Source organism: Anomaloglossus baeobatrachus, chromosome 10, assembly GCF_048569485.1.
Source record: "Anomaloglossus baeobatrachus isolate aAnoBae1 chromosome 10, aAnoBae1.hap1, whole genome shotgun sequence".
Taxonomy (NCBI): domain Eukaryota; kingdom Metazoa; phylum Chordata; class Amphibia; order Anura; family Aromobatidae; genus Anomaloglossus; species Anomaloglossus baeobatrachus.
In genome coordinates, this window is record NC_134362.1 from 135,805,260 (window position 1) to 135,822,728 (window position 17,469).

The window sequence follows — 17,469 nt, forward strand, 5'->3', positions numbered from 1 at the left end:
CAGAAATTTACCCCAGGGATGGAATACGTTTATGCAGGCAATGGCCGAGTTAAATATACCATCTACCATTGTGGGTAATCCCACTACTAGAGCGGTTTTAGACGGATTGAAATTGCCTATCAATGAAGCTAGTGGTGTATCTAAACCTCAGACTCTATCTACACCCCGCCGACCAATTCAATCTTTACATTCTCAATTAGGTATCACACAAGCAAGTTTGATGCCTAAAAAAAAGGACTCTCCCGATACTACAATCAATGTGGCTCACAATGTAACAGTCAGAATGCTGAATGGTAATGTACTAAATTATTATGTAAGAGAATTAATATATATTTGTATATTATTAAATAGTGTATTATGCCGTTGCTTGTAATACTTTTATATTGTTCTGTTTTAATACAGTTTTAATTGTAATGCTCTGACATTTTACTGATTGCAATTGACATTTGATCAATAAAGAATTTAAACTTTTAATGTGTCTGTCTTTTATACAAACAGTATAACTTTATACTCGGAGAGTTATAAAAACTCATTACTAGCACAGGACGGGGTAATAGTATAATTGGCCATATACATAATATGCCCGATCAAAACCAAAATACACAGTGTGAAGAATGGTAGATAATATTAATGTCTGTCTTTTATACAAACAGTATAACCTTATACTCGGGGACTTATAAAAGCTAATTAATAGCACCGGACGGATAATAGTATAATTGGCCATATACATAATATGCCCAATCAAATGTTAATTGTATGCTGTAGTGTAATACACATTTTATAATATTAATCCTATGAACTAATATTATAGATTGTGAATTACACCACCAAGATTTATCAAAATCCAATAAATATATCACGAATCAATAAAAGAGAACACATTTTGATACACTTTGATAGATAAGGGGCGTGCTACAGCACAACTTTGACACATTTTGATAGGGGCGGGGCACCTGTCAGATTACTTTTGATGGATCATGTGTAATGCACACTACTCGTGAGGTTGAAAATAACCTTAAAAAACGGTCGTCTTTATAGATCTCGTTCCTGGGCAGAATCGCCACAATTAAAATGTCAATCATTCCTAAATTCCTATATTTATTTGAAAAACTCCCGGTGCGGGTTCCCTTGGGGGTCCTGAAAAGAGTCCAGTCAACACTCCTGCAATTCATATGGCACTCAGGAAGGCACCGTATCCCAGATTCAGTTATGTGCGCACCCCGTGTAAAGGGGGGCCTGCCATGCCTGAATCTTAAACTCTATTACTACGCCTCACACTTACGTAGCCTGGCCTCTTGGACGACCCTACCAGCCTACAACAAGTGGACGGAAATAGAGAAGCTTTGGATGGCACCCCATCATCCAAACTCCCTGATCTGGGGCCGCCCCAGTGAAACCCCCTCTAGAGACCTCTTGGGCCCTATGGCATTCACAAGAGAGATATGGCAGCAGTGTAGAATGAAATATCAGCTGTCGACACAGTCCTCCCTGTTGACCCCTTTCTTGTTTACACCACACCTGACGGAGGGTATGAGTCCGGGGGTGACGGGGCTGTGGGCAAAGACGGGCCTGTACTGTTTCCGAGACATAGTTAACCCAGTGACTCTAAAATTAAAGCCATTTTCAGACCTACGATACCAATAAAACCTTCCGTTTCATCTGTATTTCTCGTACCAACAAATAACACATTTCTTTATAGACAATATGGGACTGACTGAGGTACGTCGCCCAACTACATTCGAGACCCTATGCTCTAGCGGACCTCGACCAGAGGACTAATCTCAGCCATTTATGACATACTGACAGCTGGGGACCTTTTGGATACCGTGAAACACACGTACATGAAGAGATGGGAGGGTTGGATAGGACGCCCAATATCGGACGCGCTCTGGTCAGTGATATGGGCCAGCACATTCCGGTCCTCAATTAGCACTCTCTACAAGGAGAACCAAGTTAAAATCCTCATGACATGGTACTACACTCCAGAACTCTTGCATAAGTTCAATTGAAATTACCCGGATGTGTGTTGGAGGTGCGGCCTTGGAGGAGCATCTTTATACCACATTTTCTGGACATGGCCGGCCATCAGAGGCCTCTGGGAGGAGGTAGAGTCACTGATGGGCAGATTGGTGGGTAGAAGTTTGTCCAAGGACCCGGTGGTGTTTGTGCTAAATGCCTTCCCGTCATCCCTGAGCACACTGGAATTAAAACTCCTACTTCATATCCTTACAGCTGCTAAATGCCTAATCTCCCTATTCTGGAAGAGGGCAGCCCCTCCGTCTACCTCCGATCTATATGCTCGGATAAAAGATGTTAGAAATATGGAAAAACTGACAGCCCAGCTCAATAATACCATGGATGGTTTTATGGCAACATGGTCTAGTTGGGATGAGCTTGTGGATACCTACCAAATTTGAAGACGAAAGTGGGCTTAAGATAATATGTGTTCCTCCTGTACGCAACCCTGAGGGGGTGTCGAGGGCCCCACCCGGGTCCCCTTGGGTTTGGCCCCAGTGTCTCCCATTCTCGGATATATCTAATGACCGAACCCCGCCCACCCTTCAATTGATATTCAGTATGTATATGACATAGCAACACCTGTGAAATGTTTCGTTTATTTTTTGGAAATGTATATTTACTTTTGTTGTTTAACATGTAAAAAAAAACAAAACTGTTTTTTTTAAATTAAAAAGTTGAATAAAAAAAAAAAATATAAGTTCAAAATACAGAATATAAATATACACATGAAAGATGCTGATAAGATACACCAATGTTGTAGGTATAATCAGAATGCTACATAGCAGTTAAAAAGAGTAGATATTAATATCATAAAAATAATTAGTACTTGTTGATGAATAAATTAATTGTGACTAATGAGTCCCACTTTCCTCCTTTTTGGGGTTTAAAATTATTAATATACTGTAATTAGTTCATGCAGATAAAGGAATAGGATTAAATGATTGACTGTGACGGATTAGTTGATACAAATAACAAATGGAGAATCAGATAAAACCAATAAATTTGGGATGGGAATAATAATAGATACACCAGCAAGGCCAAAAATTAGAGAAGACATTTTTCATATATATTATGAAAAATCATAAAAAAAATCATTTTTTTAGAGAGAGATTTTTTAGAAAGTCATATATATATATATATATATATATATATATATATATATATATATATATATATATATATATATATATATATATATATAACTTTCTAAAAAATCTTTCTCTAAAAAAATGATTTTTTAGAGAGATGTTTTTAGTAAGTTTTTTTTTTTATATATATATATATATATATATATATATATATATATATATATATATATATATAAAACCTACTAAAAACATCTCTATACATATATATATATATATATATATATATATATATATATATATATATATATATATATATATATATATATATATATATATATATATATATATATATATATCTTTCTATATATAACTTTCTAAAAAATCTTTCTCTAAAAAAATGATTTTATATATATAATGTCTTCTCTAATTTTTGGCCTTGCTGGTGTATCTATTATTATTCCCATCCCAAATTTATTGGTTTTATCTGATTCTCCATTTGTTATTTGACTGTGACGGATTAGTTGATACAATCATTTAATCCTATTCCTTTATCTACATGAACTAATTACAGTATATTAATACATTTTAAACCCCAAAAAGGAGGAAAGTGGGACTCCTACATTAGTCACAATTAATTTATTCATCAACAAGTACTAATTATTTTTATGATATTAATATCTACTCTTTTTAACTGCTATGTAGCATTCTGATTATACCTACAACATTGGTGTATCTTATCAGGATTTTTCATTTGTATATTTATATTCTGTATTTTGAACTTACGGTATATTTTATTACTTTATTATATGTTTCATTTGTTTTTTAAATAGTATATATAATTGCCCTTTGTAACTCAGGGCTTTCACTAACCCTGTCAATTGACTGACCGTTTTTTAATGAATCCACTGTATTAAGTATTTAATTTGATTGAGGGATGGGGGGATTTGTAATTTTATGTATATACGGTTTATCACACTGTATAATCATTGCTACCTGAGGAAGGGGGAATATGCATCGCCGAAACGCGTTGTGGCTTATCTACCATTAATAAAATCTCTTTAATTCATCTATAACATCATCATCATCCTTTAGCAGCACGGCCAACACCGTGAATTTTTACCTTCTATTGAATCTCTATGCTAAAGAGATTTCTAACACTCTACATTAAACAGTAATTTCTTTTAAAGGGGATCTATCAGTAGGATTGACCTTCCTTACTGTCTATATGAACATGCAGGTCATAGAGAGTTGACTAAATTTATGCATTGATGTGTGCGATCTGAGGTCTTATTCCAGAGAAATCCACATTTTTCTTAATATGTAAATGAGCTGTTAAGATATATGGGCCAGACACGGATCTCCCTGAGAATTGGCATCCAGAGCGTATAAGTGAAGGTGAGACAAGTAGATTAGGAGGGCGGACTGTCAGTTATTAGATGTCTCACACTGGTTACGTTCCCTTTAATTTGAAATCAGCTCTGGAGCTAGATTCTCAGAGAGATGTGTTCGACGCATAGATTTTAACAGCTCATTTACATATTAAGAAAAACATGGATTTCTATTGAATAAGAAATCCGATTGCAGATATCAAGGTATCATTTTATTCACCTTCTTATGACCTACATGCCCATACAGATGGCTGTGGAGGGCTGATTTCTACTGACAGATTACCTTTAAACTGGGGGATCTGTCGCAGTAACTTGGGGTACATAAAAGTATGTCCTTTTGTTGCAATTTTCCTGTATATTTGCATATTATATAATATATTTTTTTCCCAAAATATGTGTAAATAAATAGTCTAAAAGAAATAGAGGTGGCTTATAGATAAAGGTGTATAAAGATGCACCAAATTTATATTACAACATTGGAATAAAAGTTGCACATCTATTCTAATTTTAAACAATCTGAATGTATGAGCGCATTCGTAAATATTACTGATATTGGGTTAATTTGATGTTGAGTAAGGCTTTCTAACCGCTTCTCTCTTATCCTCTGCAGTGTGCTGCTACCCTCGTCTACTTGTCTGTGAAAGATGTCTTCCAGCTTATAAATTATTACAGCTTCAGTTACTGGCTGTTTGTTGGATTATCTATTGCTGGACAGATCTACCTACGCTGGAAGGATCCGGACAAGCACAGACCTGTGAAGGTCAGTGCACTTATAACATTGCCACAGAAGCCTAGGGAGGAAAATGGAGCAAATAACCAGCTATATATAATGTGATTTCACCTATTAAAAGGAATCTGTGAGCAGGTTTTTGCTATTTAATCTGAGAGAAGCATGATATACGGGCAGAGAGCCTGATTCCAGGGATGTGTGACTGACTCAGCAGCTTGCTGTGTCTCGTGCCAACCAGTTCAGCTAATCTGTGTAACCCCATCCCCACCACTGACTGTCAACTTGCTGACAAGCCCTGTGTAAACCAGAAGCTGACAATCAGGGATGTGGGCAGGGTTATACACATCTTAGCCTTCATAGCACGGCTACATCTACAGCAGAGAAAACTGTGCACATACCTTTAAAGGGAATCTGTCAACAGTTTTTTGCTATGTAATCTGAGAGCAGTATGATATAGGTGCAGAGATCCTGATTTCAGTTATGTCACTTATTGGGCTGCTTGTTGCAGTTACAATAAAACCTGTGTTTTATCATCAGATGATTAGCACTAAAGAACAACAACCACTCTGTTATCCAGGACGTTCCTCATCATTGGTGCTGAAGTGGCCTGTATTAAATTTGGCAACCCAGTTCTTAACTGTAGAATATAAAGGGCATTGATCCTCCAATGTCTGTGACATATCACCATGAATATCCTTTCTGGACTTTCCTTGCAGAAACCAAAATTTTATCACTCTTCTGCTCTCAGTTGCTGTGAATATCGCATTAGACTTTAACATTTTGTTTCCCGCGTGCGTAGAACACTGTTGCCATAAGCAACAAACACAAAATTTTTAAAACATATATTAGACACATTAGGCTTTCATGTGATGTAACATTCGTTACCATAGAAACAAAAAAGATCACAAAGCCAAAGACTTATCAGCAGCCCCTCGTAAGAGGAATCCATCAGAGGAGCCAATTTTAATGGTACGCGTGTTGTTATAACATACCGTAACATTGATCAGAAGAGACCTAAGCAACATCTTTGCAACTCCCTTGATGCCAAACCCGAGCCTCAAACTTAGTCATGTTATTTCTTTAAAAATGAATACCCCTTTCCAGGCTCAATAACCAATTACCGTAACTTTATCTAGAAATTCCCGAATTGTGGGTACCTGTTTTGATATCCAATATTGGGCAATTAATTTCCTGACCATAAACTGCATATGAGACACCAAAGTTTTGCCGTGATCATCCTTATATATGTCCTCAATATACGCTAACACACACCAAAGGTGTGATCAATGATGGCTGAGTAAACCCTGTTAATAATACCTAACACCCCTTTCCAAAAGGACTGCAGGTTGGGACAGGACCACACCATATGCAGCAGGTTAGCTGAGTGCCCTTTACATCTAGTACATAAATTATATGATCGAAGTCACATAGGAATTAAGGAGTTCTGTATGCTTGGTGCAGCAGATTCACTTAGGAACAAATGAGGGACTCTCCAAAATTTCTTGCCAATGGCCTTCTTTGAAAAAAGTTTTTTGTTTTTTTCATTTTTAGGGTTTGCATCAGTTTATGTAAAGAACATGCTTACAGCTGTGAACATTTTGCTTTTCATTATTATGTGAAGCAAACAACAAACAGAACAAAATAACTGAAAACATCAGTGTGGAAAACTATTCACTCCCCTAAAGTTAGTATTTTGTAGAGCCTGCTATTGGGGCAATTAGGCTATGTGCGCATGTTGCATACTGCCGTGACAAATATTCTGCAGAGATTTGGCAGCACATGTGCGCTTCAAATCACTGCAGAAACACTGCGTAATGGATGCAATGTGTCTGCAGAATTGATGCCGATTTCATGCGCTCTGGATGCTACCTCTCCCATAGACAGTGGGAGCAGCATCCAAAGCGCATGAAATAAGTGACATGTTGCATTTTTGATTTCTGATGATGGCAAGTTTATCTTGCTGAAACGCGGTGTGATAACAAGAGCTTTATTTGTTTTAACCTAATTGTCACAAATAAAGCATAATTATTCACAAAGAAAACCTGAGATAATAGATCTATTAGCGCTCAAAGGACCGGTTTTATCTATCTACATGTTGCATTTTTGAGCGCAGCGATTTGGATCAAAATTTCAGCATTCAAATCGCTGCGCTCTCAAACGCAACGTGCAGATGGATTATGCACCATCTACATAGATTGTGCAGGGGATGCAGGACACATGCATTTACACTGCAGTTCTAAACGCAGCGTAAACGCTTGAAATTACAAAACGTGCGCACATAGTCTTACAGTTGCAAGTCGCTTTGGATAAGTCTTTCTGAACTTCCCACATATTGATACTGGGAGTTTTGCACATTCCTCAAGGCAAAACTGCTCCAGCTCCTTCAAGTTAGATGGTTTTGTCTGGTTAACAGTAATGTTCAAGTCTGATCACAGATTCTCAGTTATATTAAAGGGAACCAATCATCAGGATTTTCGTATATAAGCTAAATCCAGTGCTACACTGGTACTATCAGGCTGCTTATCTACATACCTGTAGTTCAAATCCAAGAAAAGTAAACTTTAAAAATCGTCAGCTTCTTGAGTGGCAGTTGCAATGGAGCAGATAATACAGTGTTCCAAATTATTATGCAAAGAGTTTAGGAGTGATAAGGTCAGAAATTTTTTGTTTGTCATTTAAACTCATTGCTGGTGATGTGTGTCAGGGCTCTTTATATCACTGAAAGCAATTGCAGATACCTGTGCAAATTAGTTCGGAAGGTGTGTCCAAATAAAGGCAAGACTACTTAAGGGTAAGTTCACACAGTGCGTTTTTGCGCAGTTTTCGGGTGCGTTTTTGCTCAGAAAACTGCATGACTTTGCTTCCCCAGCAAAGTCTGAGTTTTCATTTTTGCTGTCTGCACACAGCGTTTTTTTTCAGCTGCGTTTTTGTGGTGCCACAAAAACGCAGCATGTCAATAATTCCCGCGTTTTTCACTGCGCTTTTCATCCATTGTGTGCAATGGGATGTTGAAAGACGCAATGAGAAACGCAAATAGGTGCGTTTTGGTGCGTTTTAGTGCGTTTCTAAGACCAAAAACGCAGCTATAAACGCAGGAGGTGGGTAGTAAAGTGACATGTACAGGAAGAGGATTCCTTCTGTCAGTAAACACAGAAGCGTGGATCCTCCCGGTACCGTCACCGCTGCCTCCACCTCCCGTCCTGTGCATATCAGCTGCCGTGCGGCGTCCTGTACGGGCAGGAGGTGGAAGCGGCTGCGAAATCAAAAGTGAACAGTAGAAAAAAAAAAGTCATACTCACCTGTCTGCAGACCCCCGATGCCATGCCCGCTCCCAGATCCTCCTCCCGGTATCGCCGCACCGGCTGTATGCAGTCTCCTCGGGTACGTGCGATGGATGCAGGACCTGGCGATGGATCACCTGATGCAGTCACCTGACGCGTCAGTTGATCGTAAGTCTCGGGCTGACGCCTGCGGCCGGCCGGCTTCACCTATCAGCGGATGCGTCAGGAGACTTCATCCCTGATTACCGGCAGCTGCTGCAGCGATCGGACGGGATCAGACTCCGCTGCAGGAGCTGGCGGTAATCAGCACATAAGTATTTTTTTTTTTTTTTTCACCGATGCATCTGCTGATTGTATAAACGGCTTTTATACAATCAGCTCATGTGTGATGTGATTCAGGCACTTGATCCTGACACTTCATCTGATCGCTTTGCCTTCCAGCAAAACGATCAGATGATATTGGATCCGGATTGGACGGCGCGGGACCCTTGACCCAGGATTACTGCGGAGGAGGGTTCTTTATTTCAATAAAGATGGAGTCACTAATTGTGTTGTGTTTTATTTCTAATAAAAATATTTTTCTGTGTGTTGTGGTTTTTTTATCTTTACTAGAAATTCATGGTGGCCATGTCTAATATTGACGTGACACCATGAATTTCGGGCTTAGGGCCAGCTGATAATATACAGCTAGCTCTAACCCCATTATTACCCAGTGAGCCACCCGGCATCAGGGCAGCTAGAAGAGTTGGATACAGCGCCAGAAGATGGCGCTTCTATGAAAGCGCCATTTTCTGGGGTGGCTGCGGACTGCAATTCGCAGCGGGGGTGCCCAGAAAGCATGGGCACCCTCTACTGTGGATTCCAATCCCCAGCTGCCTAGTTGTACCCGGCTGGACACAAAAATTAGGCGAAGCTCACGCCATTTTTTTTTTTAATTATTTCATGAAATTCATAAAATAAAAAAAAGGGCTTCTCTCTATATTTTTGGTTCCCAGCCGGGTACAAATAGGCAGCTGGGGGTTGGGGGCAGCCCGTACCTGCCTGCTGTACCCGGCTAGCATACAAAAATATGGCGAAGCCCATGTCATTTTTTTTGTTTGGGGGGGCAAAGAAATGCTGCATACAGTCCTGGAAGGAGGATGCTGAGCCTTGTAATTCTGCAGCTGCTGTCTGCTCTCCTGCATACACTATTGGATGGAGTATGCTGAGCCTTGTAGTTCTCCAGCTCTCTGCATACACTAGTGGAGAATGAAGAACATATTGAAGAAGGAAATGACATCAGACCTTTTTTTTTTTTTTTGTTCACTGATAAAAAAAAAACGCATAAAGACGCAGTGAGCAAAAACGCAGCAAAAAACGCACCAAATCGCTGCAAAACGCGTGCGTTTTTTGCCGCGTTTTTTTGCCGCGGGTGCGTTTTTGTGCAGTTTTTGCCGCAGAAAACGCACAAAAACGCAGCGTCAAAAAAAACGCAGTGTGTGAACCTAGCCTTAGAAGGCTGTTCCACATTATTAAGCAGCCTACATTTTTTGCCAAAATGGGAAAGAAAAAGGATGTGTCGGCTGCTGAGAAGCAACAAATTGTGGAGTATTTAGGTCAAGGCATGACTAAAATCAACATTGCCAAGACACTTCATCGTGATCATCGCACAATCAAGAAGTATGTAGCTGATTTACAGCACACGCGTGTGTGTGCTGATAAGGAGAAATTGAGGACTCTTTCCAACAGGCAATTGCGTAAGGTTAAAAGAGCAGCTGCTAAAATGCCTTGTCATAGCAGCAGACAAGTTTTTGAAGTTGCTGGTGCCTCCAACGTCCCCCGAACAACAAGATGCAGGGTCCTTCAGAGGTTTGCAGCTGTGTGTAAGCCATCCTGTCGACCACCTCTATCTACTGCACACAATCAGAAACAGCTCCAGTGGCCAAACGATACATGAAGACTGACTTCCAAACTGTTTTGTTCACCGATGAGTGCCGTGCAACGCTCGATGGTCCAGATGGATGGAGTGGAGGATGGCTGGTTGATGGACACCCCATGAAAACACAGCTAAGGCACCAACAAGGAGGAGATGGAGTAATGTTTTGGGCTGGAATCATGGGGAGAGAGATTGTCGGCCCCTTTAGGATCCCAGAAGGGGTAAAGATGAACTCCATAATCTATGTGGAGTTTCTAAAACAGCACTTCCTGCCATGGTTCAGGAGGAAGAACCATGCATTCCGCAGCGAGATCATTTTCATGCATGATAATTCACCGTCTCATGCTGCAAATAACACATCTGCATCTCTGGCTGCTATGGGCATAAAAGAGGACACACTTATGGTGTGGCCACCATGTTCCCCTGACCTCAACCCCATTGAGAACCTCTGGAGCATCATCAAAAGGAGTGTCTATGATGGCGGGAGGCAGTTCACATCTAAGCAACAGCTGTGGGAGGGTATTCTGTCCACATGCAAAACAATTGAAGCACAAACCATCCAAAAGCTGACAAATTCAATGGACGAGAGAGTTCAGAAGCTTCTTTCAAACAAGGGGTCCTATGTGCAACTGTAACATCACCTAGAATTAAGTTTTGACTTGAAAACTGGTTGATTTCATTTTGTAATAAGCTGATAATGCTTAGAATTTCACAATTGACCATTTTGTTTTTCAAAATAAAAATAAAAAGGTTGAAAACTCTGCTGTGCATAATAATTTGGAACATGCATTTTAAGTGCATTTTGAATGTTTATTATTTTTAAAAAATATACTGTTTTCATAGGTAGTTTGATCAAAAACATTTCAATTATACTCGAATAGTAGATGACTGAAAAATAACAATGACTGCAATTCATAAAGTTAATTTAGGAAAATATGAAAAAAATATTTTTTGCATAATAATTTGGAACACAGTGTATATGGGTGGGTATTCATATGGATTCTCACCCCTGCCTGTTGTTTCTCCCTCTCTCTGTTCTCTAGGCTAATGTTACTATTTTTAACTTTTTCGTCACAAAGATGGCGTCGGAGTTGGCCCTGCACATAGTGCTTATTTCTGGCGCCATCTTTGTGAAGATCATGTTACCCCCTGTTATTCTAATCTTGCGGCTGAGAGGACAGCGCATGCGCCCTCGCTTTTTCAGCTGTCTTTGTGACCGTGGGAGCGTGCGCTGTCGCAACAGGAGTGGAGAACAGCTGATCATAGCGATTAGCTGCAGAAGAGGACACCGGGCCGCCCCAGGACACCGGGCCGCCCCAGGACACCGGGCCGCCCCAGGACACAAAGATCTTCACAGAGATGGCGCCGGAGATGAGTGCTATGCGCAGGCGCCAACTCCAACGCCATCTTAGTGACAAACATTAGCATAGAGAACAGAGAGAGGGAGGAACAACAGGCAGGGGGGCGGGAATCCATATGAATACCCACCCATATAGTATCTGCTCGGTTGCAACTGCCACTCAAGAAGCTGACGATTTTTTAAAGTTTACTTTTTTGGATTTGAAAGCCTAAACATCCGAACTGACCACTAATCGTATGTAGATAAGCAGCCTGATAGCGACAGTATAGCACTGGCTTTAGCTTATATACACAAATCCTGATGATTGGTTCCCTTTAAAGTCTGGTCTGTGACTAGGCTGCTCCAATAAATTTACACATTTCCTCTTAACCCTGCTGTTCTGTTCGGTCAAAAATGAAGTGAATATTCACTATGCGGATCTGAAACTTGTGGTTAATTGATTTTTTTTTTTCCTCATTTCATGGGTTCTTACTATGTTTTTTATGTTTTTTTTTTTTTACTTTTTAAAAAAATAACCAGAACATAAGTGTTTAGTAAACCCGAACAGAACAGCAGGGTTAAACTACTTGTGTTGCTTTAGCAGTATACTTTGATTCATTGTTTTGTTGGAAGATGAACCTCCTTCCCAGTCTGAAATCACTGAATGACTGAAATAGGTTGTGGGCAAGAATATCCCTGTGTTTCGCACCATCTATCTTCCCCTTGACTTGGACCATTTTCCCTGTCCCTTCTGCTTTCAAACATCTTCACAGCATGATGCTGCCACCACCATGTTTCACTGTGGGGATGGTGTTCTTGGGGTGATGAGCTGTGTTGGTTTGGTGCAAGAAATAGCAGGAAAGTTTTTTTTTTTTTTTTCTGGCCACTCTTCCATAAAAAACAGCTCTATGGAGTGTATGGCTTATTGTTGTTCTATGGACAGATACTCCAGTCTCTGCTTGGGGATCTCTGCAACTCCTTCAGTGTTACCTTTTGTTCTCTGTACTGCCTCCCTGATTAATGCCCTCCTTGCTTGGTCTAAGAGTTTTGGTGGGCGGTCCTATCTTGCCAGGTTTGTTGTGGTATCATGTTCTTTCCATTTGATGACAATAATAGGGAGTAGTAGAATAAGGGTTTCCAAGCCGCGCCAATGACTTGCCGATCATGAAGATTGTAGATTAATGTTGCTTTTATTCAATACACAGGTCAACGCGTTTCGGAAGACACAGCTCCCTTCTTCAGGACAGACTGGCAAGAAACATCAAATTTTTTGCCAGTCTGTCCTGAAGAAGGGAGCTGTGTCTTCCGAAACGCGTTGACCTGTGTATTGAATAAAAGCAACATTAATCTACAATCTTCATGATCGGCGAGTCATTGGCGCGGCTTGGAAACCCTTATTCTACTACTCCCTGTTATCTGCCAATCGAGGGACCGCTGCCGTGGCTTGGAGTTATATACATACTTGCTGTTTATAGGAGTTGTGACTTTCACAACCCCTATAGGTGAGTAGTACCACATCTTTCTCTCCCCCATTGCTACCGGGGTAAGACCCTATTGCGCTTCTTTTTCCACAGTTTATCTTCTGCATTTGATGACAATGGCTTTGATGATGGTGCTCTGGGGGATCATCAGAAATTGGGATATTTTTTAGAACCCAATCCTGACTTGTACTTCTAAAAAATTTTGTCCCTGCTTTGTCTGGAGATCTCCTTGGATTCATGGTGTTTGGTTAGTGGCGCGTCTTGCTTAATGGTGTTGCAGCCTCTGATACCTTTCAAAAAAAGGTGTTTATATACTGTCAGACCACCTGACACTAAGATTGCACACAGGAAGACTTCCTTTCACGAAGCATGTGACTTCTGAAGGTAACCGGTTGTAAAGTAACAAAATAAGGAAAAATGCCAAGGGGGTGACTACTTTTGCAAGGCACTGTAAGCCCATTTCAATCATTAATTCTTTAGAGCATGTTTTACAATGCGTACAAAACTACCACTACGTCAATCGTACAAAAAATAATTTCAAAAAGGATGGACCTGTGAACTAGGACACTCATGGAAAAGCTTGAGAAAGTTAGGTGGAAATAATGGCTAATCCATGAGCTATTCATGCACGCTGTTATAGCTTTTTTTCTAAATGCGTCTTTTGCAGGCACACCACTGCGGGTGAGTGTTCCCGGACATATTCCATAACATACGTTCGTTTTGCAGCATCTCCTAACCCTCTGACGAATTTCAAGAGAAATTTAAGATTGCTAGACATAACACTGGTCTAAATATAGATTGAAAAATAAAGAGGGGATAAATATTGCTGGCACTCTTTTATATACTAATGTGGTATCACCTTGGCACATCAGTACAGTTTTGAAAGAAAAAATATCGACTTGCATTAAATTCAGAACTGTGCAGCCCATTTTGAAATTGTTATCCCCCCATAAACAAACATTCAACATGAAGTTATATTTCCACCTGACATGGGCAGATGGAAGAGGGTACCAGTCCTTCCTGCAACCGAGCATATGGCAGCCGAAGAACCTCAGAGAGAACTTTCCTTTGGAGCTTGCCAGCATATCATACTTAGCGGGATTCAAGTGTCAGCTGAGTCGTAGCTCCAACAATCAGTTGGGAAGTCACTGATGGCACACAACTTAACCCCTTCACGATTTATGACATACTGAGGCGTTATAGCTCATGTTCCCTGCTTTGATGTGGGTTCACATGCTGAGCCCGCATCTTTCCCTGCAAATTTCCGCAAATGGCAAACGCAGTTATTTTCCCCAATGTTCCGTAGGGTTGTTGCCCGCTGTTCTTTCCGGAATGCCAACCACCCACACGTTATTGCTCCTCAGCCTGTTTCCCAGGTCTTCTGCTTTGGACATTGGGGTTAGGATTAGTTGGTCATGTCTGCAGGAGTTGCGGGTTAGTTGTGGTAACTTATCTTCTAATTCACTAATTCTGCCCTCTGCTGGTGCAGTACAGTTAGTAACTTTTTGCAGATCTTGTTGCATGAAAGAAATATCATCCTTTACCAGCTCCATCTGTATAGGTGTGAGGAGATTGCTGAGCTGTAGTGTGTAACCACCATATATACATTTTTCAATGTGCGTGCAGTAACTGGCTGCTCTGATACTGGCAGGATGGTTTGCCTCCAGGTGTAGCTGATGAACCGAGAGACCATCTGAAGTAGATGCAGCCTGGATCTCCCTAAAGTGGTGTCTCCTCCCCGATGGTCCTGTGGTCCATCAGGGTCAGTGGTGTGTGTAATGGTGGTTCTAGCAAAGCCAGAAAGTTTTGCCAGTGTGTTTGCTGCCAGTACTCTTCCAGCTCTGGTACTGGATGTAGGTACATGGCACCATCTTGGGTTTCCCTGCTCATGCTCCTCACTATCTTTGTGTTTTCTGGCCATTCGTGGCCATGATCATGTCGCTGGAGGATACACTAGGGTTTCAGACACCTGAAGAGCTGTTTTGTGCTAGGGTGGGGGCCCAGTGGAAGTACAGTCAAGCAGGTAGTATTCCTGGAGATTTTGTCCTATACAGCCGCTCACATGCCCAGCCAAGCCACGTCTCCCACTGCTTGTTATTTTCTTCTTACTGTCCCTGTACACGCAGTATGTGGTATTATTATCCTGCAAAAACTATGCAAATATAAACTAGCATTCGAAAATGGTGCTGATTTGTTGTTTGGCCTCTGCTACAGATCATGTCTTGTCATAATGCATCTAAACTAAAAACATAGGCAACTTTTGCAGTCTTGATTAAAGAGATTTTCAAAAAGTGATGGCGTCTTGTTTGGACATGCAGTCACTTTTATGGTCTGACCTCTAGAACTCCCATCAATCCTCAGAGTGAAGGGAAATGACAGGAACATTATTGCCACCTATTGAATGTAGCAATTCTAAAAGTCAATATCCACTCTTTTAGCGCATTACTTAGAGTTTCTGGTGTGGCTTCTTATTTTATTAACAGACGTGTTTTGGGGTCTTTTCCCCTCATCAGTGCAAAGCAGGATGTCTCCAACAGATGGCCTAAGGGGTAGCTGTTCTTTTTGTAGAGCTTGCCAAGTTAACTTACGAAGATTTAGAGTCCATGCAAAAATCGCTAATGGTGTATTGTAATCATTTTTTTTAAATGTGATTCCGGCACTATAATGCTATTGTTATGAAGGAACGCTTTGAAGACTTAGCGGCTAGAAAATGTATTACCTTGAGATACCACTTTCCCGTTGTATATCTAGGTGCATCTTGTGAATTTGCCCTAATGGATGTGGTGTTAATGGATGGTTTGTTCTCTGTTTTCAGCTCAGCCTGTTTTATCCAATTGTATTCTGCCTATGTACACTGTTCCTGATCTGTGTCCCGTTGTACAGTGATACTGTGAACTCGCTCATTGGGATTGGCATTGCTCTTTCTGGTGTCCCAGTTTACCTCATGGGAGTCTACTTACCTGAATCCAAAAGGCCGCCCTGCATCGGCAAACTATTGGGTAAGGAAGTAATTGTGTTTTAACTTTCTAAGGTTGAAGCAATTTGGGAAAGTTTAGATTTGCTCCTAGCCTGAAGTTATACAGTGACCTCTTACGTAGAACCTGTGACCAAGTCAAAATTGGCCAGTATTTGCCCTTATTTTTTCCCAATTCTTCCATGGGTATGCTGTAAATCCACCAGATGGTGCCAGAGATATGGATCTTCTTTATTTGGTGCAATTTCTTTTAAAAAAAAATAAATAAATAAATTTGGGTGAGGGAGGGTTATTACTAAGGGGGTGTGACTTACAGGATTCTATGGGGGCGGCTTTGCATTATTACTCTGAGACCCCCTCCTTGTAAACACCATATAGGTTAGCAATAAAAAAAGTTCCATATCTCTTACCCAGGAGAGAATCTAGAATAAGATGGGAACAAAAACTGGCCACTATTGACACCAGAAAAGGTCCTTTGTAAAGCGCCATAGAAAAAATGGTGCTATAATAATAATAAAGGGGTTGTTTGCACAGAACATCTTTCACATAGGTCACCAATATCAGATTGGTGGGTGTCTGACGCCCAGGAACAGCTATTTGAACAGCTATTTGCTCTGGTGGTGGCCAGATATATTGGACTGAGCAGAACAGCATGGCTCTGTTCACTGTGCAGCAGTCACTACGAAGAACTGTCAATCAGCTCATTAATAGGACCTGATCTGCAGTACCCTGCGTTGGATACTATACATTAAGCCAAGCTGTCCTCCTCTACGCTGTCCAATGTGTAAAACATAGCATCCCTATATTCAATGTAGTAATATAGATGATCACCCATCTCCTTACCATGGAGCCTAAACAATACAAAACACTGTGGTGTAAACCTTATATAGCCAGACAGCGACTGAATAGCAATTTTCCATTGAAATAATGGTCCGGATATCAATTTCAAAGTATTATTCAGTTGCTGTCTGGTTATATAGGTTTACAATGATGTTTTGTATTGTCTGGCCTTCATAGTAAGGAGATGTGGATGTTTTATATTACTCCATTGAATATAGGAATCATTTATTTTTTCCTAATTTTAAATGCACTGTGGCATTCAGTAATAGTTCTGTTTTAATATACCTCTCACTCTGTGCTGTTTCTAATACAATATATGAAGCAATTCACTTTACATTGCTGTTATTTTGTCCTTTCAGTGTTTATATCGGCCACCACCCCTAGAGCTAATAACGGCTGCTGGTGGTCTGACCC

The 17,469-nt window shown here is 40.5% G+C and overlaps 1 protein-coding gene across 1 annotated transcript in view; it reads left to right on the top strand.

Annotated features, from left to right (window-relative positions):
* Window positions 1-17,469, top strand: part of SLC7A6 (solute carrier family 7 member 6) — a 184,072-nt gene that overhangs the window by 161,321 nt on the left and 5,282 nt on the right. The window contains exons 8-9 of the mRNA XM_075325669.1: window positions 5,106-5,255; window positions 16,057-16,240. Coding sequence (XP_075181784.1) covers window positions 5,106-5,255; window positions 16,057-16,240 — 334 coding nt within the window. The remainder of the gene's footprint in view (window positions 1-5,105; window positions 5,256-16,056; window positions 16,241-17,469) is intronic.